At 30.3% G+C, this 24182-nt stretch overlaps 1 protein-coding gene across 11 annotated transcripts in view; it reads left to right on the forward strand.

The window, feature by feature from the left end:
* The window catches only part of LOC111676377 (band 4.1-like protein 4), a 104700-nt gene that overhangs the window by 65562 nt on the left and 14956 nt on the right, over positions 1-24182 (forward strand). For 3 of the 11 annotated variants that reach the window (XM_046948015.1, XM_046948016.1, XM_046948021.1), the window contains exons 10-15: positions 540-938; positions 1008-1286; positions 1422-1535; positions 1660-1806; positions 2001-2541; positions 5167-6270. In XM_046948015.1, the coding sequence (XP_046803971.1) occupies positions 540-938; positions 1008-1286; positions 1422-1535; positions 1660-1806; positions 2001-2541; positions 5167-6270 (2584 nt within the window). Of the gene's footprint in view, positions 1-539; positions 939-1007; positions 1287-1421; positions 1536-1659; positions 1807-2000; positions 2542-5166; positions 6271-24182 lie in introns of those variants that run through there. The other 8 variants (XM_046948018.1, XM_046948019.1, XM_046948020.1 and 5 more) reach the window with 8 other exon arrangements.

The following is a 24182-nucleotide window of genomic DNA, read 5'->3' on the forward strand; positions in this document are numbered from 1 at the left end:
TCAAATATATGTTTCCCATTTGGTCCATAACAAGTCAGATAAGCTTAGTATATAGTTGAGTTCCGCAGATCTATTTCTGCTACTAGGGGACTAATTAAATGATTTAGATATCAATACACATATAAAATTTAATGTAGGGATCGGATTAATAAAATCTAATAGTTCAAAAGTTTTCTGCAATCTTAAGGCTTGTTTAAATTCCGTAGAAGTGTACCCAACTCTGGACAGCTCCGCTTTTAAAACAAGTCAACTTGTTTCTCACTGGAAAACACAGTTTTCAACATGTTGTCTACAAAAACCAAATAGTTATTGAGTTAAAAGATTTATTACACATTGTTAAATATAAAACAAAAATCAAAACCAAGCAATATGATTACCTAGAAGTAGCAATTTTTCAATCAATAAAACATCTCAGACAAGCATACTTGTGATAACTGGTAATTTTTCAACAGTAAAGAAAAAAATATTATTGATTTCCAAGCATTTCAAGTTAATAAGCATCATTATATTGTTTTTTCTTTCTTTTTTTACGCATTCAGGCATAAACATCGTCATCGTCGTACTTCAGATAATGAGAGTGAATTATCACGTGGTTCTGGACGATCGGCACGTTCGCATCATCGCAAACATCGACGTTCACGTCATCGACGTGATTCAGCCGGTTCCGAACATGAGAGTACACGTGGTCGTAGCTATTCTGGACATCGTTCATCGACGGCACGTAGCGCCAGTGCAGTGGGTTCACATTCGGAATTAATTGATTCCAGTTCGCAGTGGCGTGAAGCTCAGCGAAGGCAACAAGAAGCTAGTTTGGGTCAGAGTTCAGTACAGCAGGCATCTGTTTCAAAGAGCAGTATGGTGGCACGTAGTTTGCATAGCAACGATTCGCACTCTGATACTCACTCGCATCACAAATCAAGAAGGCACAAAAAGAATAAGCAAGTTTTTTTTGTTTACCTTTTTTTATCTGGAGAAAAAATATTGTTAATAAAAGTTTTACCTTACAGATCCCCCTCCGATCGTAATCGTTTATGGAATAGTGAACTGGCTAAACATTTACAATTTGGTTTGGTAGACACGGCTGGCATGACGGAAGATCAATTACGTGAAATCCCTTATACCGTCGTGGAAACCAACTCAAAGCGTTCTAATTCAAATATACGCATTCACAAGAGCAATAGCAAAAATAGTGTTGGCGGCAAAAGTACCGGCTCTGGTAATACCCTGACCAATGGTAGTGGTTCTATCAGTGGTCATGGTAAAAATCGTGTCGATCGCATAAGAGGGTAAGTATTTTTGCGATAATAGCCGCTCTTAAAGCATTAAACACTAAAAGCAAAAGAACAACAACAACAAAAACAAGCAATTGCTATTGTTACTTACATATATGTATATCTATAAATATATTTGCCACTCACTAGCTTATGTTACCAAAATTCTAATCCCAATGATAGTAATGGTGCCAAAAATGGTTCAATACGCTCTGCTAGTACAGTTTCGTCGAGGGAATGTGATCGTAATAGCGGTTTGGTGCGGTAAGTTGTTGCTCTTTTTTTTTCGCTTACTAAGTGTAACATGTTTAAGGTCTAATTAACTGAAATTAATTTTGTTTTTATATAATAATATAACTTTATGATGTCTAATACTTTTAATCTATAGTATGATGTCTAGTATGAGTATGGGAGATTTTATTTCCCCTACTGGATCGAATTTAAGTCCTATGGAAAATTCTGCTTTAAGAGTCTCTCATGAACACACTGATTCTGGTTTGGGTGCCGATCAAGATTATGCCTACTCGTCTGAAAGGTAAGTAGTACTATTTACATTAAACTAAACGATTATATTGCTAAAGGCGAAAGAAAAACTACTCTCGAAACCATTAACTAATACTAATAAACACTTTCCTGCTTCACTTTCTTTTTTTGTTCAAACAATATTTCAACTACACACCCGCTAAACCAACAAACAACATTTATAAACAAAATTCCCCCTTAATGTAGATCCAGTGACAGTACACGTTATGGTACTAACAAATCTTCAGGTGCTTCTAGTGGTAGTCATCGTAAATCCTCAATTACCCATAGTAATATTATGAATGGAGTAGGTGGTGGCGGCAGCAATGGAGGTGGAGTTGGTAATACCTCGGCTTACAATAGCCTAATGCAACAGACTGTGAGTAATCAAAATAAACAACACCAAATACATCATCATCAGCAACAACAACAGCAACACCATCATCAAAATAATCTTCATCATACTCAACAGCATTCATTTCATGGCCAACGACGTCATGATAGTAGTACTAGCAATAACTCCTCTTCACAACCAAAGCATAATTATAAATACTCTACTAACCTGCTACAGCAACAACATTCCCATCTAAACAATATACACAATCAACATCATTACCATCACAATAATAACAATAATAACAATAATAATAATAATCATCATCATCATCAACTACAGCAACAAACTTCATCGTCATCATCATCCCAGCCTTCCTCATGTGCTGCAGCAGTTAACAATCACACAATTACGGTATTGAATCTCATTTTATAGTCATTTTTGTTTTTATTTTACAACAATAATCGAAATAATATCACAATAACACAAACATAATTATAAGTACACTGTAGTTTATTTGGAAGTGGAAGAGTGGAGGAATTTCATGTTTATATTTTCTAGAAGTTTAAGCTTTTGCTATTTCCAAAATATTGAAACATTTAAGGATAATACATTATTTTGAGAGTGTTTTGTTTGCGCTCCTTGAAATAGAATAATGTTTCAGTTTCAGTTGCTTTATATTTTCCAATAAGTGTTTGAAAGGAATGTTACATTTAAAACACAATCTCTTCAAAGATATTTGAATAAAATTAAAAAAAAAAAAATTGACAAAAGAACTGTTCTAGGGTTTTACTGTACTTTCCATATCTTCCAAATTCATCTAAATATGCACGTCCAGTTTTGTATAGTTGTAATTCTAATAAGCACAGACTTTTTCATTCTGAGGAGACTTTCGTCCTTATTGCTTTAGTATATTTTCGGAATCACTAACTGTTCCTGGGATTCTCTTATCCACGATTTTGAACTCAGACCTTCTTGCGTCGATCACATTAGTAAACTTCTTCTCGTTACAATATAATTGCTATTTTATTGCCTATAATTCCCGATTGATCTCGTACCCATATGATGCAAAGCTAACCTCTGAAAGAATAATCGATTAAGTATCTCTAACAGTCCAACACGTTTTAAAATCGTTTACTGATATCGCTGAATGATCAGTGCAAAAACCGCTCTAAAAGCTGGTGATTACGTAGACGGAAGTATCTGTTTCTGGAATTCAGTAAAGAGTACGCTGTCTGTTTTATCCACCAACCATCCGTTTAGTAAAGAATTCCTACGGTTATTTGCTCCAATGTTCTTTTTGACCACGTAATTCTATCTGGGATCAGTGTTTCAATATTTTCGAAAAAAAAAACTGTTTTAGGGTTTCACTGTCCTATCCATATGTTCCAAATTCTAAATCTAAATACGCACGTCCAGTTTTGTATGTGTGTTGTACTTGTAGTAAACAGAGACTTGCTCTTTTTGAGGAGGCTTTTTGTCTTAATCTCGTTAGGATCTTTTCGGTACCGCTCACAGTTTTTGGGATTCTCTCGTTAACGATTTAAACTCAGGCCTCAGGTCTTCTGAATGCCTAGTGCCATGTATAGGTTATGGTTATACATCTGTTTCTGTTTTATTCAACAATCATCCGTGTAGTAAAGAATTTCTATGGTTATTTGCTTCAATGTTTTTTTGAACATGTAATTCTATCTAGCATCAGCCTTTCAATATTTTCGACGATTCTTTATCTAGTAAGATATCGCACACATCCAATGTTTGTGTATAACCTTACAGGAGCGCACAACAGGCCCAACAGCAACCTAAGTGTATTTCTTCGGATTTCATGTAATATACATATCAACTTAACCTAACCTATGTATAACCTATAACCAGCTATATACCCAGTAAAAACCTTCATTACCATGCTAAATGCTAAAATTTACTTACACAATAGCATTTTAAGTCATTACTTTAACACTGTCATGTCATTGGAGACAAGTACTTACCACAAAAGATTACAAGTAATTAGAAAAATGCATAATCATTGTAAATCACATAAATAAACGTATACATCATATGTATCTTTACTGACAAGATGACTAATGAATTAGAATGTATTTATTTAACACATTATTAGTAAGGCCTTATCAAATTACTTCTATGTAATCCAAACTTTATGTAGCAGTCATTGAAAAGTATATTGTTAGTTAAGTAATAACAATTGAAAACATTTAGACCTCTTGATTGAACCCAAAAAAGGCCTTGTTCAGTGTCTCCTCGACAAAGTACACAAACCGATATCGCAAATCTTCCAGCCAGTAACTATGAGAAGACAGGGTCTAGTGCTCACCGAAAAAAATCATGTTAAATGTCAATCGTATATATTTCTTCAAATTTTAGTTTTTAATAATCAACTGTAACGAAGAAAGTAATAGTAATTGATCCGTAAATAACATTTATATTAAAAGGGATCAATAACCGATCGGAACTATTAATAGCTGTTAGAGCCTAAGCAGCTTGGAAAGTAAGAATTTTTAGATTTCTCAAACTATTACAAATTTAACAAATAATTCAGTTCTATTGAAACATAATAATTTAAATGTTTAAATTTTAATCTGATTTAAGATAGCAGCAGTATTTGTGGGATTGTTTATTCATTAACATTCCTGTGAAAAATTCCAGCTTTTAATTTACAACAACTTCAGAGTATATATATTATATTTCAAAAGCTCTGGGGTAAAAAATATCACATTGAAATACTACACAATAAGTAAATAATAAAATATAATTAAAAATACCATCTCTAAGGATAATACAAAATGAAAAATTATTATGTCACATGAAATTCCTCCTTGTGTAAATTGAAAATACTCACGCAGCCATTACCATTAGTCAAGCTTGTAAATAGTACACGTAGTATTTACTTATTCATTTTTATAACAACTTTAAATTTAAGCACCATAAATTAACAATATTTTCTAATCTTGTTTAAACATTATTAAGTATTTACTAACAACAATAATAATTATCCATAAATAAACACATCCTCCACTACAGCCCATGCAGCAACAACAGCATCATCAGCAACAGCCACAACAATCAGCACAAACTCAACAGCAGCAACAACAGCTTTTGGATAAGGGTGCAGATAAATCAAAACCTAGTCATCGTTTATTAAATTATACAACATTTGAAAATAATCAATATAAGTTTAGTCTAAACAATGTTTTCGGTACGAAAAGTGGCAATGCTACGCAAGTACGTCCTTTGGCAGCTGGTGGGGGCAGCAATGGTAGTACAATTAATATAAGTAATAATCATAGTAATAGTGCTATTGGTGGTGGTATCGGTATTGGTAGTATGAGTGGTAGTGGTAGTTTTACTAATAATCAAATGGATCATTTTCCAGAATGGCCAAATACCCCAGCTGCCCCTTACTATTATCAAGGACCCTCTACTGTAGCCATGCAGGCCAAGAAACGTGATGCTAAATCGGATTTAGGTTTTCCCACTAGACGTCTATCGGGTCAGTGTATAACAAAGACCCAACTGTTGACGGGAGGTGGTCATTTGGCACCTCTTAGTGGCATGGGTTATTCTATGTCAGGTTCACAATATCCGGGCTACGGCTCGCGTTTACATCCAGCCAAATCAGATTTATTTTTAGCCTATCCCACAACTAATGAATATGAGCCACCCTTTATATATAATTATAAAATGCCACAAATGCCCGAATTTTTAAGATCTACTCAACAGCAGGCGCAGCAGCAGCAACAACAACAACAACAGCCTACAGCTTATCATATTTCTGGTTCACAGACAGCTGATCCCTCCTTACCGCCAAATGTTTATAAAACAACTAACAATAGTACTCCAGCTGCCTATGGTGGTGCCACCCCTGCCACCGATGTCATGTATTATCAATTCGATAATACAGCTTGTTCATCGAAAGCTTCACAACCTATTGTTCAGCAACCCAAATCTTTATATAATGCTAAAACAACTTCACAAACAGGACCCACAACAACGGCCTCACCTTCACATAACATGGGCCCTCTGGTCTTTTTACAGCATCAACAGAACGTCAATGGTTCTACGCCAACAAATGCTAATATTTCGTCAAACGTTGCAACAACATCAAACAATTCCATGCAACAGACTGTGAGTACAAGTTGAAAAAACAAAAACGATACTATAAACACAGATTATTAGAAAAACTGTTCACGAATGTTGCAGTGCATTTGTAAAGCATTAGTATATGTGTGTGTTTGTGTTTTTTTTTTTTTATTCAGTCTGCTTGCAACTAAATGTTTCCGTTTTATTTATGTTTTTCTCTGTTGTTTTTATGTTTGACTTACATGTGTTTGTGGTAAATTATGATCGTTTTTAATACACTTGTTTTAAATGTTGTATGTTAATTTTTTTATTATTTGTTTAGTTGTTGTTTGTTGCATTGCAAATTACTCTACATATATAAGTTGGCATGTCTTTGTTGTGTTTTATTTTTTTTTTTTTTTCAAATGAATGTTTGAATTTGTGTTTTATATTGCATTTATTATTTAAGTTATTTAGGAAATTTAATTTTAAATTTGTGTAACTATGCATTTCCGTTTTAATACTTGTGTGCTAAATATTTAACTTTTGTGTGGATTTTTTTTTTAAGTTTTTCTTTATATAATTGTATTTGTTTTAATTATATTACAGCAAACTTGTTTAAATTGAATTTTAATTAAAATTATTTGCATGATTTTGTTTTTTTTTTTAAATTTGCGTTATAAATTTCATGTATCTACTTATGGATGTAATAAACAAATGTAATTTTTAAAACACTTCACATGCAGAATCAAATCAAATGATTTTTATATCTAACATGATCATAAACTCCTTATAAAAGTCCGACAGTTGTCAAAGAATCGTAATCTTATTCTCCACAAAAAAGATTTGTTGCCAAAATAATCACTCCTATAGCCAATCATCATTTTACGTGAAATATGTTCTTTTTTCACTTTTTTCATTCACTACCTTTTTTGTCGTGAAAAAAATTTCATAAACAACTGTTTCATACAAAATCAACTCTTGTGAATGAATTGTTCACAACAATTTCACGATAGGAATTTCGCCTTTGAGGGAAAGGAAATTGCTAGGGAACAAAATGTTCACTCCTATTGGCGATAAGGGTGAATGATTCATTTCCAACAATCAGCTTTTATTGCTATGGTCGTTTTATTTTAATACATCTTTTATAGTGCTGCCCTAACACCCCTAGAAGTGACAATATTGTTGCCTTGAAATTTTTATTAACTTTGAAAGGTAATTAGCTATCGTGAACTTGTCGTAAATAATTCATTCACAATAGTTGATATTGTTCACAATAACTGTTCATTGTTTACATCCATTGTTACATTTCACAGGAGGGAAAATATTTTCACATCGAAAAAGTTAATGAAAGAGAAAGGAGACAATTGAACATATTTCGTATGAAATTATAATTCACGATAGGGGTAAATAAGTCAAAAGCACCTACTTTTAACCAAACTGCGCTGGATTTTCCAATCATGCTATTATAACATCTCAAACTTTGAACATATATATTTCGAAAACCGATAGAGAAATGACAATTCATTTTAGGCGTGACAATTTTGTTGCCTTGAAATTTCCATTAACTTCAAAAGAAAATTAGCTATCGTGAACTTGTCGTAAATAATTCATTCACAATAATTGATATTGTTCACAATAACTGTTCATTGTTTACAAAATTCCATTTCACATTTCAAAAATTTTCACATCAAGAATGTTAGCAAACGAAAAAGGTGAAAATGGAACATATTTCGTATGAAATTATAATTCACGATAAGGGTAAATAACTCAAAACAACCTACTTTTAAACCAACTGTGCTGGATTTTCCAATCATGCTATTATAACGTCTTAAACTTTGAACTGATATATTGCGAAAACCAATGGACAAATGCCGATTCATTTCAGCGCAGCTTAAGCCATTATAAAAATTATGATTTCTCAACTTCTGTATTGAATTTTAGAAATTTTCCTGTCACTTCAATAATACTTCAGTAAATCTTAGTTTTCACAATATTTATCACTTATTAAGTCTATCCAATTTCATTCATCCATTCAAATTATGAGTTCAAGAGCAATTCTACAACTTTTCTTAAACATATTTTAATAAAAAATATTTTGGTAGCATTCGTTCCTATTATTTCAAGAAACCTTTTCTTCCACTTCTTCAAGCACGAGTTGGCCAAACTTTCTTTTTGTCAGAAATACTAGAAACTTTAATGGAAATCATTTTTAATTTTTTTGTTAATTTATTCAGATAAATCACAATAATTGTGAATAATTATCGGGTTAATATTGTAACTTGTTAAGGATCAGATGAGGGTAGATGAGAGGATATTGCTTCCAGTTATTTCGTCTTTAATTCGAAGACACGAAAACGACAATCACTTGCTTTCATAATATACTGGGTTTGAACTAGACTCTAACTCACTGAAATCCTATAATGTAACAGCTCTCTGTATTCAGTTCACTTTCTGCTGCCGTTGCAATCAGTTTCTCTAAATTTCACAACAGTATTATAGTTCTCGGGCTGCTTCTATAATTTGTTAAAACTGTGTTTTATTTTAAAACAAGGGTATCTGATTTGATCGTATCCGTTTACTAACTCAGTGGAACACTAAATTCTAATCGATCTTTGTTTTCAGCTCATTTTCCTGCTAACATTCCGATAAGTTTCTCTATCCTACACTAATAGTATTATTAAGCGTTTCCACATGCTTCCAATTATTAAAGGTACGCTTGCGCCTTAAGCGCTTACCTGTAGCGTGATTCTACTTTTGTAATTTATTAAAGTTGTAATTATTTGATCATTGATCACTTTCTAATCTTGATGTGGCCTCCTCAGATATGGTTAAATAAAAGGATATTACTTCAAATTATTTGGTGTCCATTACTCAGACACGACAACGACAATCACTACAATCCAAAGACTGGGAATAGTTATGCGTCTGCTTCTGTATTTGCCATATTTATTTGAAGGCAAGGGTCTCTGAGCAGGTCGTAGTCGATCATTAACTCACTGAAGCCCGAAATTGTAATGGATCTACATTTTCAATCTACTTGCCTGCTGCCATTCCGATCAGTTTTTCTGATCTTCACAATAGTGTTTTTCACTGTTTGCTCATACTTCCGAATGTAAGCGTACGACTAAAGATCTTACCTGTGGCAACGGGTCTAGTGATGTAATTTGCTGAACTTCCAAAGCATTAATCACTTTTTGAAAATTTTTAAAATTTCGACATATGAATGAAATAAAGTTATATTACGTATAAGCATTTGTCATTACTAAGAAAGAAACAAGTTAACTAACAATTTCTATAAATTTTATAAATAAAATAAAATAAATTCTAATTATCTTAAATGTTTATTACAAAAAAAAATTAAATAAACCATAAACATGTAACCATTAAACACAAGAAAGTGTTCAATGATTGTCTTAATTTGTTTGTGCTTAAAAAAACCCATTAAGATTTCCTTTGTGGTCAAGCGCTGCAAACTTAAAGCAATCAAAGTAGAGTCTTTGGAGCAAAATGAATAAAGTGTTCCATAAAATAGAAAAAAAAAGAAACAATAAAAACAAAACTAAGCTGCTCTTGTTAAGATAATTTGTTTTGTCTGACTTTTGGTCTCATACAAATTTTTCTTTTGGACTTTAATGCATGTTTATTGACTTGTCTTGTGTTTTTTCTGTCGTTGTTATGTTTTTTTTGTTGTATTTAATATTTGTTACAACAAGATTGACTAAAGTATCTTAAGATTTCTTTTGTATTTTAGTTTTTTTTTTTTTTTTTTGGTTTCCTTCAAATATGATATTTTCTTGAACTGAATTCTAAATCTGTATTTCTGTGATTTGCACGTTTTATTGTGTGGAAATAAATAAATTTATTTTTAGTTGTTTGGTTTATTTTTTTCTCTCTGTTATTTTCATTTGTTAATGATTATTTATGTTTATTACTATTATTATGCTATTTTTTGTGGGTACAATTTTCTATGAAAAGAAATAACAACTGATAAAATTTTTGCAAAATTTAACGTTTCTGTTTTGTATTTATTACAAGAATAATTTGTTTGAATTATGAACACTGAAGTTTGTTATGCGCTACACTACAATCGTCCGCTACATATTCTAGTCTATAGTCTAGTCAATAGTCTAGTCAATAGTTTAATTTATAGTCTAGTCTATAGTCCAGTTTATAGACTAATTTTGTTTTCTAGTCTATAGTCTAGTTCATAGTGGATTCTATTCAAGTCTATAACCAAGTCCATAGTCTAATCTATAGTCTAGTCTACTCTATAGTTTAGTCTATAGTCTAGTCTATAGTATAGTCTATAGTCCAGTCTATAGTATAGTCTATAGTCTAGTCTATAGTCTAGTCTATAGCTTAGTCTATAGTCTAGTATATAGTGTAGTCTATAGTGTAGTCTATAGTGTGGTCTATAGTGTAGTCTATAGTGCAGTCTATAGTCTAGGCTAGTCTATAGTCTAGTCTATAGTCTAGTCTATAGTCTATTCTATAGTCTAGTCTATAGTCTAGTCTATAGTCTAGGCTATAGTCTAGTCTATATCCTAGTCTATAGTCTAGTCTATAGTCTAGTCTATAGTCTAGTCTATAGTCTAGTCTATAGTCTAGTCTATAGTCTAGTCTACAGTCTAGTCTATAGTCTAGTCTATAGTCTAGTCTATAGTCTAGTCTATAGTCTAGTCTATAGTCTAGTCTAGTCTATAGTCTAGTCTATAGTCTAGTCTATAGTCTAGTCTATAGTCTAGTCTATAGTCTAGTCTATAGTCTAGTCTATAGTCTAGTCTATAGTCTAGTCTATAGTCTAGTCTATAGTCTAGTCTATAGTCTAGTCTATAGTCTAGTCTATAGTCTAGTCTATAGTCTAGTCTATAGTCTAGTCTATAGTCTAGTCTATAGTCTAGTCTATAGTCTAGTCTATAGTCTAGTCTATAGTCTAGTCTATAGTCTAGTCTATAGTCTAGTCTATAGTCTAGTCTATAGTCTAGTCTATAGTCTAGTCTATAGTCTAGTCTATAGTCTAGTCTATAGTCTAGTCTATAGTCTAGTCTATAGTCTAGTCTATAGTCTAGTCTATAGTCTAGTCTATAGTCTAGTCTATAGTCTAGTCTATAGTCTAGTCTATAGTCTAGTCTATAGTCTAGTCTATAGTCTAGTCTATAGTCTAGTCTATAGTCTAGTCTATAGTCTAGTCTATAGTCTAGTCTATAGTCTAGTCTATAGTCTAGTCTATAGTCTAGTCTATAGTCTAGTCTATAGTCTAGTCTATAGTCTAGTCTATAGTCTAGTCTATAGTCTAGTCTATAGTCTAGTCTATAGTCTAGTCTATAGTCTAGTCTATAGTCTAGTCTATAGTCTAGTCTATAGTCTAGTCTATAGTCTAGTCTATAGTCTAGTCTATAGTCTAGTCTATAGTCTAGTCTATAGTCTAGTCTATAGTCTAGTCTATAGTCTAGTCTATAGTCTAGTCTATAGTCTAGTCTAAGTCTAGTCTATAGTCTAGTCTATAGTCTAGTCTATAGTCTAGTCTATAGTCTAGTCTATAGTCTAGTCTATAGTCTAGTCTATAGTCTAGTCTATAGTCTAGTCTATAGTCTAGTCTATAGTCTAGTCTATAGTCTAGTCTATAGTCTAGTCTATAGTCTAGTCTATAGTCTAGTCTATAGTCTAGTCTATAGTCTAGTCTATAGTCTAGTCTATAGTCTAGTCTATAGTCTAGTCTATAGTCTAGTCTATAGTCTAGTCTATAGTCTAGTCTATAGTCTAGTCTATAGTCTTAGTCCAGTCTATAGTCTAGTCTATAGTCTAGTCTATAGTCTAGTCTATAGTCTAGTCTATAGTCTAGTCTATAGTCTAGTCTATAGTCTAGTCTATAGTCTAGTCTAGTCTATAGTCTAGTTTATAGCCTAGTCTATAGTCTAGTCTATAGTCTAGTCTATAGTCTAGTCTATAGTCTAGTCTATAGTCTAGTCTATAGTCTAGTCTATAGTCTAGTCTATAGTCTAGTCTATAGTCTAGTCTGTAGTTTAATCTATGGTATAGTCTATGGTCTAGGATATAGTCTTGTCTGAAGTCTAGTCTAGTCGGTAGTCTTGTCAAGAGTCTAGTGTCTGTTCTAGTCTATTACATTGTGTATTCTATAGTCTAGACTATATAGTTAAGTATATAGTACAGTTTACGGTCTAGGCTACAGATGTAGGGCATTAGATAGTCTAGAATATTGAGCCATTATTTCATATTTCTATTATTTGAATGTGTTTTAAACATAATACTATGATGAATGATATATGGCAGAGTAATGAGTATATTTTATTTTGGTCTTTATTAATATTATTTTGGTATTTTTGTAATTTATTGTCATGTATATTAATAAAAGAAAAATTACTGGTAATTGACCTAAATATTGCAGCAAAATGTTAGTGGGGTATACCATACACTCACATGTGACCTTTGAATTTATTGGAGTTCGAAAATTTAGTTATAATAAAAGTTTAGTTATGTTAAAAGAAATCTTAATACTAGTAACATCAAATATTTGTAAAAATTGCGTGTATGTACATGTGCGTATATGTACATATTTGAAAAATAAATTTATTAAAGCTCTTCCTTTCATTGCTTTTTTTGCTGTTGTTTTTGTCATAATTTGTTTACTTTCAGCCATTAACAATCTAATTTAGTAGTTTGAATTCTTTATTTCCTTGATATTTTTCTCATTTTTTTTTTTTTTTTGTTTGCTTTTTGCCTGACTCAATGAACCTTCATTTTTGCTGTTTCTATTTAAGTCAATTGATATTCCAAATGCTCTCTAGTTACTGGGTTACTCCAAAGAAAGTATAGGCAAAAATATAGAGAAGGAAGTGGAAGCGTAAAGCAAAAAACAAACCAAAAAGAACATTAAATAATATTTTGTTACAATTTATTTTTATGGCAATATTATGCCAATGATTTGTAAGCACTTTAGATATGAAAACCATAAAGAAAATATTAAATATTATATTTTCAAACAATGTACTACAACGTTTGTATTCAGTCGACATTTGGTGTTGCGTTTCGGTATTAAAGAGAAAAATAAACAGGGAAAAATAAAAATAATATTGAAATGTTGAGAACATTATAGAAAAACTGGAAAGTAAAAAACGGTTATTTTAAAATAATTTAAGATATTTGTTTACGCTTATTTTGAAAAAATCTTTCATTATCATTAAATTTCCACTTTTATTTACGATAATTAATTTCGAACATAGAAGAAGAAAACATTATATTATATTTTTGGTATCGGTCTTCCTGATAGAAATTATGATAGATTTCTTGTCTAAATGAATTGCTTAAGTTGACCATGAGGTCCCCTCCAAATCCAAAATAACACGCATGTAACACCTACTTAAAAGTCCTTAAATTTCTTACGGAAACGTTTACATAATCTCCTGTTCTTTTTGAACAAGCAACTTTCTTAGACCGCTACACTGCTGATTTAGCATCCAGACTCTGCAACAGATATATACCCCCAATATTAGGATTTCTTTTTCATAACAAACGAATGTGAGAGTAAGAGAGTAGAACCAATTCAATACAATATACTCAAGTGGATTTGACTTGTGAATCAAACTGTAAAATTAAAAAAATATTTGTCCAATTCATAATCGATATCGTATCATTGTAGCATTGTATGTCATAAAAATTTTTCAAATAAAATTTTTTGAAACAAAAAAATCAATAATAAAAAAATTACGACATACGATACAACCGTACAACTCCGATTGTGAATTAAATAATTTATTTACTGCTTTGTTTTCAACAAAATATTATTAAACTTTGATGAAAAAAGAAACAACTGAACAAATTCATTGTGTTGATTATGACTGTTTTGAATAGATTATTTAGCTAGACATTTGCAATAGAATCAACAATTATGTAAAGTACATACAATTTTGTATTTATTTAAAGGATCTTTTACACGACCACACTTTAAACAGAGAGAAAAACTGATAGAAAAGTCCGAAATTGATGCAGTTCGTTGTCAAAAAGTGTGCTTTCAAATTTAGACAATTTTTAATACAAAGTTTTCTTACATTAGTTATCATTTTGACAACCACCGTTTTAATTTTAAAAACGCAATGTTGTCATTGGTACAACTCACTGTTGTCAATTTGATTATGTTTTTTATCATCACGCCAATACATTGTCAAGACAGACAACTATCCATACAAAGGATGTTATTGATGAATTATAAACAATTGGGTGTCAAATTGGTACCAAGAGTGTAATTCCCCATTTGTTCAAATTTAGACAATTTTCATACACTTAGTTATTATTTTGAAAACCAGCGTTATAATTTTAAAAACGCAATGTTGTCACTGGAACAATTCAATTTGATTACGTTTTTCATCATGACGGCAATGTATTGCCATGATAGACAACTATTCATACAAAAGATGTTATAGAATTATAAACACTTGGGTGTCAAATTGGTACCAAAAGTGTATAATTTAAAAACGTCTTTCTTCCTCTCTGTAGACGTACAAAAATAAAAATAAAACATACAATTTATATAAAACCCAATTTCCATTTTGATAACTACAGTGGTAATTTTGATAACGCTGCGTTGTTGCAATGACAAAGAAGATCATTGCAACAACGCATAGTTGTCATTTCGTTTATGTTTTTTATAACGTCGGCAATGCATTGTTAAAATTTCGACAGCTCAGCAAAGTTTTGTGCGATAATATAACGTTGCCTCTTTATTTGTTGTTGTTTTTTGTTGATGTTTTGACAACTGTAAGTACACACTTTAACAACGAATGTTATTGAAAAATTAAAAACACTTTGGTGTCAAATTTGCACCAAATGTCTTTTTTCCCTCTACGTGCGTACGAAAACTTAAATGAAAAAGTAAAATGAAATTCCATTCGTATGACATTCCAAAGTATGATTGAGAGAGCTATTACTTTTCCTCTTTGGTTTTTACGTAAAAATACAACCCTGATCTAATGTGACTTGTCTCTCTATTCCTTAAAACAATTATATATAAATTCAAATATTCGTTATATAATTTTTGATAAATAAATTTAATGAAATATATTTTTTCATTTAAAAATGTCTAATCAATATTCTATTTCTTTTTTTTTTTTTGTTTTTAATTGAATAAAAATAATAAATTTATGTACATAGGTTTTTTTTTTAATTTATATAAAACTTTATAGTTCATATAAAAAAGAATATTATATAAATAGATTTTTAATTTAAATAAATTAAATTCCTCAATGGTTTTTGGCATTCTGTTGAATGTGCTTTTCAACACAATAAGCTGGAAAATGTGGTAAAGAATTTCGCATGAAACCCTAAACCATTTGCAGAAAAATTCAATGAATTAAAATAAAATTTGCAAAAACAAACTTTTCGAACAATACTGTAATAATAATGATAAAAGAAATTTTTAATGATTGAAAAACAAAGGTAAATGTTTAGTTCTTTTTTTATTTTAATTTTAATTTTATTTAAAATAAAATAAATTTTAATAAATATGTATTTAATAATGGAAAACCAACATGTGTATATTGTGCCAAAGGAAGAAGAAAAGCCTTCTGGTTTATTAAATACTACAGTGTTATATGTACAATATATGTTCATATTATTTGGATTTTTTTCTTCTAGTTTCTTACTCTTTAAAATAATTATTTAATATTTTTAATAAAATCTTTAGCAAAAATAAAACAAAATACTTTCAAAAAATAACATTTAGCACTTCAAAAGTAGCACTAAGTGATTTCTTTACATTCTGTAGAAGTGATAATTATTGTCTTTCAAAGAAGCGCATATCCATTTTTAAATATATTTGTAACGCACAATAATATTAGTTTTATACCTACCATAAAGTATACCAATCGGCTCAGAATCTGAATCGATTTAGCTATGTCCGTCCGTCTGTCTGTCCATCCGTCTGTCCGTCCGTCCATTTAAATCCTGTAATCAAACTACAGGTCGCAGTTATGATGCGTACATTTATCCAACATAGTTCCCAGCATTAAGCTGTTTAGCTGCCTAAACCACAAAATGTTGTTTTTAGATCTTCCAGAAAATATCAAAAAGAAATATTTAACATGGACATAATTGCAAATAATTGTAATTATACAAATACCCATTTGACTTTATTTATACATATATGTATTTCTATCATACCCTCATGCTTATTTAATTCTAGAAAAGAAATATTTATATACACAAAGGCCAAAAGAAAACCGCAAATGTAAATTTTCATCAAAACCACCAAATTTTATATTTTCATTTGTGTTCTTCATTTCATTTCATATGCTTTTGTTATTTGTTTGCCAAAGTTGTAAATATTTTACAAGAATTTTGTATGGCCCAGCCACATGAGTATAAAAAGTTTAAAAACCAGCAAAAACAAGAGAGATATATACATAGGATCTAAACTGTAATACAAATAATATATATTTTTTTTCTGCACACAACCAGCCATCCAGCCAATCATAGATATTTTGTTTCTATATTGGTTTTTGTAACGCACATAACGTAGAAAATGAACATTATATACACAGCTTTTATGCTGATTTAGTAATTTTAGATTTAAACACATTACTCACACTTTAACACAGATATTTATACTTATATGTACACTTAACAGACACATGTAGATGTAAATACACAAGCATGCATACATACTTACTTAATAAGTATTCAGTCATTCAGACATATACACTTAGCTTTCAATTATTTGATTGTAAGGACTATGATCAGTTACATCAAACTTGAAAAGAGTAGTAGTGTTTTTTTATATCTTTAAACTAATGAACCAAATGATTACCTACTAGATTACCAGGGCCATATGAAGTAATGTGTCTGCTTATCTTTGTTTTATTGTAAAACTACTGAACTATTTTAGAATGAAAGAAATTTTTTTGTTTGAAATAAATTGTTTGTGGCGTGTCATAATGTCAAGTGACAAAATGTCTATGGCTTTTATGACAATTTCAAAAGCGTCACAGTCACTATAAGAAAATTGACATAAAGTCTATGAATTTAAAAGAGTCAATTTACCCAAAAGCCGATATTCGAAATACCATTGACATTATGACATTTTTAAAAATTTTTCATAACGTCCATGGACACTATGTCATGTTTTTGTGTGTCACTACGTCCGTAGACATTAAGTCAAAAGACGCTATGAGACGCTTCCAAATTATTTACTAATCTTTGTTTTATTGTAAAACTACTAGACTACTTTAGAATGAAAGAAATATTTTTGATTAATAAATAAATTGTTCGTGGCGTATCATAATATCCAGTGACAAAATATCTACACGTGACAATTTCTAAAGCGTCACAATATCTATGATGCTATGTATACACGGTTGTTAGATCTTACAACGTTGGCAGTAAAATGTAAACTTACAAATTTTGTTTTCCAATAATGCTTCTTCTGACCACTTTGAAATGTAAGTTCAGACTATTGTTAGACATTTTCTGAACATTTTACTGACAACGTTGTAAGATCTAACAATCGTGTATGACGGCTTTGAGCAAATTAACATAAAGTCTATGAATTTAAGAGAGTAAATTTATTTAAAAGCGAAATTCAAAATATCCTGAACATTATGACATTTTGGAGAATTGTCATAACGTTCAAGGACACTTTAACACGTTTTTTTTTTGTGTCATAACGTCGACGGACATTAAGTCATACAAGATGCGCTACCAAATTATTTACTTACTACTGATTAAGCTTCACTTTCTCTACCCGCAGTCCTTATTTCACAATTTATTTTTCCAAATATCCGATTATAAAGAAGTGTACATATAAGCGCTTATGTATGTGGTAAAAATAGACTTTGTAGTCTATTATCTGTATACTTTAATTCAAAGTAAAACTTTTCATAGAATTGAGTGTAAAAGTGTGTGCATAAGATGAGTGGGTTGGTTTCCATGTCTATCTATGTCCTTTGAAATGTTACTTTATTTAAATGTATGTTTATTGCCGTTTTTTTGCAAACATTTACTTATAACTCATACTCCAAAAAACACATACATATTTACATATATACATTCCTAAAGGTAGTGATACACACACTCTTACTCACTTGAGAATTACTGTAAGTACAACAGCTACTTTGGTAAATTTTTATTTATACTCTCAGACACACTCTTGTACATCATTTCGTAAACACATACAAAGGGTTCTCCAAAGGAAGGACGCGTTGTTATGACAGTTACTACAACGATCTGGCAAAGTAGCAGATCTAAACCAACAATAAACACACAGAGGGAAAAATATATGTCTAAATTTATACACGCTTGGTAGCACATTGAAAACAAAATTTTAAGAATTTCTCAAGAACATCTGTTGTCAAAGTATGTACAGATAGTTGCCAAAACAAAAACAAATATATAACAAATACACGTTATTAAATCAGCAAAAACATGAAAAAAGTCGAAAACACAACGCTTTATTGAGGGAAAAATACATTTTTTATTTATACATTTTTCAAGAACATCCGTTGTCAAAGTATGTACGGATAGTTGCCAAAACAAATATATAACTAATACACATCGTTATTAAATCAACAAAAACATGAAAAAAAGTCGAAAACACTACGCTGCATTGACAACAAGATACAAAACGTAATTAAAATGATAAAAATGCGTTGACAAAGTTGCAGTGTCAAAATAATAACTATGCGTTGTCAAAATGATAATTGAGTGTTAATTTACACACAAGCATTATCTAAATTTTGTATGAATTTCAGTATCTTTCTACCGATTTTTTTGCTCTTTACAATCTATCGATTCCCATTTGAACCACATAACTCATAACAATAATCTCACACTTTTTGGCAAACCCTTTAAACTAAACAACAGACTCCTTGCGCTACTATAGACAAGAATTTAAATAACTTTAATTTATTTTCCTTTTTTTAACAAACAAACAAACATTAATTTTTCTCGTTTTTGTTGCTGTTGTTTTTTTATTTCATATACATTATTTTATTTTTTTGGAAAACAAACAATGTTTATGTTAAAATAAAAGATAGAAAAACAGCAACAACAATTTGAATAAAAACATTAATAAACAAATGCGAGCATGTTCTTGTCTAGGGTAAGAGTAGCAGTTGATAAACAAGACTTTATGTCTGCGATTTTTCTCCTTTTTACTCTTAAAATTAATTTTTTTTTTGTTGGCAAAGTTTTCGGGTTAAAAAAGGGAAATTTTTGGTAAGGAAACAAAAAAAAAATTGTTAGACAATAAAAATAAATACAATATATATTGGTACAATACTAATTTTTTAAAAGTTTGTTATTAAAAGAATTTCTCTGGCATGAAGTTGGACTAGATTTAAATATTAAAGTAGTTTATTGTGGTTATATGCTAAAGAAAAACAAATTAATTTGTAAAAAATGTAATGAGAAACTTGAATTTAGAATTTTTTCTACTTTTGAAGGTTACAATGTATAAAAAGAAAACTTATATAAAAAACTCACGAAATACTGTTTATAGATCAGTGTATATAAAAATCAAGTATGAATGTATAGTCGGACATTGCAGACTATATGATATATTTTTACGTATTATTGGCAAAAAATTTTAGAAAGGCTCATAGGGGAGTAAGGGTAAATATGGGCCTATCCTTATAAATTTTGGTAGAGGAATTAACATCTACTTATTTATGTATATTTTAATCGCTTTATTAGAAATTAAAAGTGAATTTTGACCTTCAAGACATTTTCTAAAGAAGAGTTTGTATGGTGGCTAGGGTCAAATACGGCCCGATCACTATAAAAATCAGTATTATTGTTCTTAAAACTAAGTTTTGCAGATCTTTGCAGACATAATAGAACTTTTAACGTAAATATGAGCCTAAAGGCCCGATTCGGAGGGAAATGTTGTATGGGGGCTAGGCGAAATAATGGACCGATTTCTACCATTTTCAACAGCATTCATCCTTGAACGAAGAAAAGATTATGTGGAACTCACACACAAACAGACGGACGGACATAGCTAAATCGACTCAGAAAGTGATTCTGAGCCAATTGGTATATTTGAATGTGGGTCTAGGACCAATATTTTTGGGTGTTACAAACAACAGCAGAAACGCATAATACCCTCACCACTATAGTGGTGTAGAGTATAATTAAAAAATCCCTTCAATAGTCTGAGGTGTAATCAGTTGATTGATTCATGGGCTAGTCTGTGATTTAATCAGTTTGTGCACTAGTCTATTGTGTTACCTGATGACTTATATGTGGAATAGTCTGTGTATGAGCTAGTCTATTGAACACAGAGTGGTATAGTGTACTAGTTTATGAACTAGTCTGCAAAGTAGACTATACAGCAATCTATGGACTAGCCAGGGGTTTAGTATAAATCCTATCAATATGACAACTCGACTTAGCAGCCGGTGAACTAATACACATAGTAGACTGTGGTAATCTAATGACAAATCCCTGCAATGGTCTAAGGTGTAATGGAAAAATCTGTGATTTAATCAGTTTATAGAATAGTCTATTGCGTCACCTGAGGTCTTACTTATATGTGGAGTATTCTGTGGAATAGTCTGTGTATGAGCTAGTCTATTGAGCTCAAACTGATCTGTGCACTAGTCAATGAACTAGTCTCTAAAGTAGACTATACACCAATCTGTGGACTAGTCAGGGTTTTAGTCTAATGTCTGCTCTGTGGACTAGTCTATTGTTTTTAGAAAAGACTATATACTACTTTATGGAATAGTCAATTGGCCAAGGACTTGTGTAATTAAGTGGTTTAGTTTGTGAGTTAGTCTATGTGCTAACTTTGTGCTTATATACTAGTGTATAGTCTCGTCTGTGGGCTAATCTGATGTACAGTCTATAGATTTCTCTATGACTTGTTTGTGGACTATTCTATGGATTAATCTGTGAACTATCTATTTAGTAGTTTATGAACTAGTATAATGACTAGTCAAGTTTATAAACCAGTCTGTAAAATCGACTATAGACTAATCTAGTCCACAGATTAGTTTAGTCTGTGGACTCGTTTATTATCATTTGAAAGGTGGATATACTACGTCATGAAATAATCATGACCATAGACTTGTGTAATTTAGTAATTTAGTCTGTTCACTATTCTATGATCTAGTCTGAGGGCTAACTTTCTGTTTATGTATTAGTGTATAGACAACTCTATAAACTAGTCTATGGACTAATCTCTAGTCAAGTCTGTAAATTAGTCTATTGACTGGTTTATGGACTAGTTTATTCACTAGTCTAGGGTGTAATCCATAGATTAAACAAGTGTTTTTTGGGGGGTGTAAGGGTTAAAATTTTTCTTTTTATTTTATATCGAAAATTTTTGGTTTCGGGCTTTAGGAAATTTTTCTTTTTAACTCCCCGTGGATCCGCGACTACGTCGGATCCTATTTCAAATTTTTAAGTTTTTAGCTCTCTTTTCTATCAGACCCCTGTGTGACTATGTGAGTAATTTTTACCTAATATTCAGAACATAATGTAGATTTACTGAATCTCACTCACACTATGAAGGTCTTAAATATGTAGTAGTGTTTTGAATAGAAAAAAATACAAAGAATAAAACTAAGTCAAGTTAACCTTTATGTAACATAATTTGTATAAATATTAAACATACGTGTTCAACATGAATGCAGTTTTAATTAAAAGAAAAATCAAAGTCAAATTACTTAACAAAATACTGTAAAGAACTTCATTATTTTACATAAATTATATTTTGAACGCAATACTTTTGAATTCTATGTGAACAAATATAGTTTAAATACTAACATATACATATGTGCATGTATGTATGTGTGTACTTGAAAGTGAAATATACAAGTGCTGATGTTACAACTTAGTTCAATCTATTTGATGAAAATAATGAAATGATTGAAAGAATGAAGCCTTAACAATGAACATCATTATCTTTATCATCTGTATAAAATACATGAGTATTCATGAGTTGATTTTAGTTTTAATTTGATATTCATGCTATGATCTCTTTACATCAATATGTATGTAACCTTATGTATGAAGATAGTATATATTAACTTAATTTTCATAAAGGCAGGTTCTTCCACACAAGTTTGTTAAGCAAGGCAAGGCAAGGAAAAGAGTAATTTCTTAAATATTTGAAAAATTTTGAATTCTAGGATTAAGATTTTTTGATGTTTTGGACATTTTGGAAAAAGTACTTTTTTAAAACTATAGAGTAATAACCTAAAGAAAACTAGATATATAAAAATTTAGACTATAAAAACTTCGTGCAAATGTGTCACGTTTTAAAACTAATCAGAAAGTAATTTTTTCCCCTAACCATTAAAGTAGCATTATATTATTTTTATCATATTCATGTTCATTTATACTTAAGTAAACTACAATTTCACTACTATTACTACTAAATAGAAACAACAACAATTTATTTTGAATGGTACTATTACTTCCATTAACTCTTTGCAAACTATTAAGAACTACTATGAGTTTGCAAAACAAACAAAAGAAAAATTAAAGAAACAAACGAAAAAAGTGGAAATAGAAAAGAAATCGAATACAAAATCTAATTCAACTCAATCGATTTTCATTCATTTCAAATCATTTATTCAACAAAAGTACGTGACATTGTTTGTTGTGCTTTCGAGTATAGTTTTCGTTTGTTTTTTTTTTTTTTTTTGTTTTATTAATTTAACTAAAAACATAGTCAAATTGTTTACAGTGATAGAAAGTTTTAGTCTTTTAAAAGTTTTGTATATAGGATACGTTTGATTAGATTAATTCATATATATTTTTTTGGCTGAAGTTGTACTTACATTGATTACATTGAATTGATTAAAATCAGCATATCTGAAAAAGAAAACTAAATGTTAGTTTTTTATTAATGTAATAAATAGAATTTATTATTCAAAACATCTAAAGTATTTGGTTAATGAGAGTATGAGTAATGTTAATTAAAATATTTTATTAAATGTTACTCATACGTACATGAATAGAGAAGTGCAATTGTCATTAATAAAATAGCTAAATGTGTGGCTATGTTTTAGTATGTATTCTAAGTATACAGAAATTTTTTGTTAATGAGAGTATGAGTAATATTTATTGCATTAATTTATTAAATATTACGTATACGTATTAAAATAAGAAAGTGCAATTGAAATCAATGAAAAACAAATTATTGAAAATTAAGTTTTATTGAAAATGTTAATTAACGTGTTTTTGCATTTGAGAGTATGAGTAATATTAATTAATATGTTTTATTAAACATTACTCATACGTATTTGAATAGGAAAGTGTAATTATCATTAGCGTTCTATAAATTGACTTTCGAATAATCGAACAGTAGAGTTTTTGTCAAAAAAGTCGACTTTGTATCTAAAAGTCGAAAAAGTCGAAGAAAGCCGAAAATTCGAATAAAGTTGAAAAAATTCGAAAAGTCATAAATGGTCGAAAGAACCGACTTTCGAATAATCGAACAGTGGACTTTTTGTCGAAAAAAGTCGAAATCGACTATTTTGTTCCAAAAAGTCGATAACTCGACTATCGTTTATGAAAAAAGTCGACTTTGTATCTTAAAGTCGAAAAAAGTCGAAAAGACGAACAAGTCGAAAAATGTCGAAAAAAGTCGTTAAAGGTCGAAAAAAGTCGAAAAGTCATAAAAGGTCGAAAAATCCGACAGTGGACTTTTTGTCGAAAAAAGTCGAAATCGACTATTTTGTTCCAAAAAATTAGATAACTCGACTATCGTCTATGAAAGAAGTCGAAAAGTCGTAAAAGTTAGAAAAATGTCGGAAAAAGTTGAAAAGTCATAAATAGTTAAAAAAAAGTCAAATATAGTCGAAAATTAAAAAAAAAAAGTTGAAAAAAATCAAAATCTCTAAAAATGTCGGAAAAACTCGAAAAAAGTAAAAAAAAATAGTCGAGAAAAGTCGACTATTTATAAAATACTTAAAGTCGAAAAGTCTAAAAGTCCACTTTTAATTAAATGAAAA

The sequence above is a fragment of the Lucilia cuprina genome, chromosome 4, assembly GCF_022045245.1.
Source record: "Lucilia cuprina isolate Lc7/37 chromosome 4, ASM2204524v1, whole genome shotgun sequence".
Classification (NCBI taxonomy): domain Eukaryota; kingdom Metazoa; phylum Arthropoda; class Insecta; order Diptera; family Calliphoridae; genus Lucilia; species Lucilia cuprina.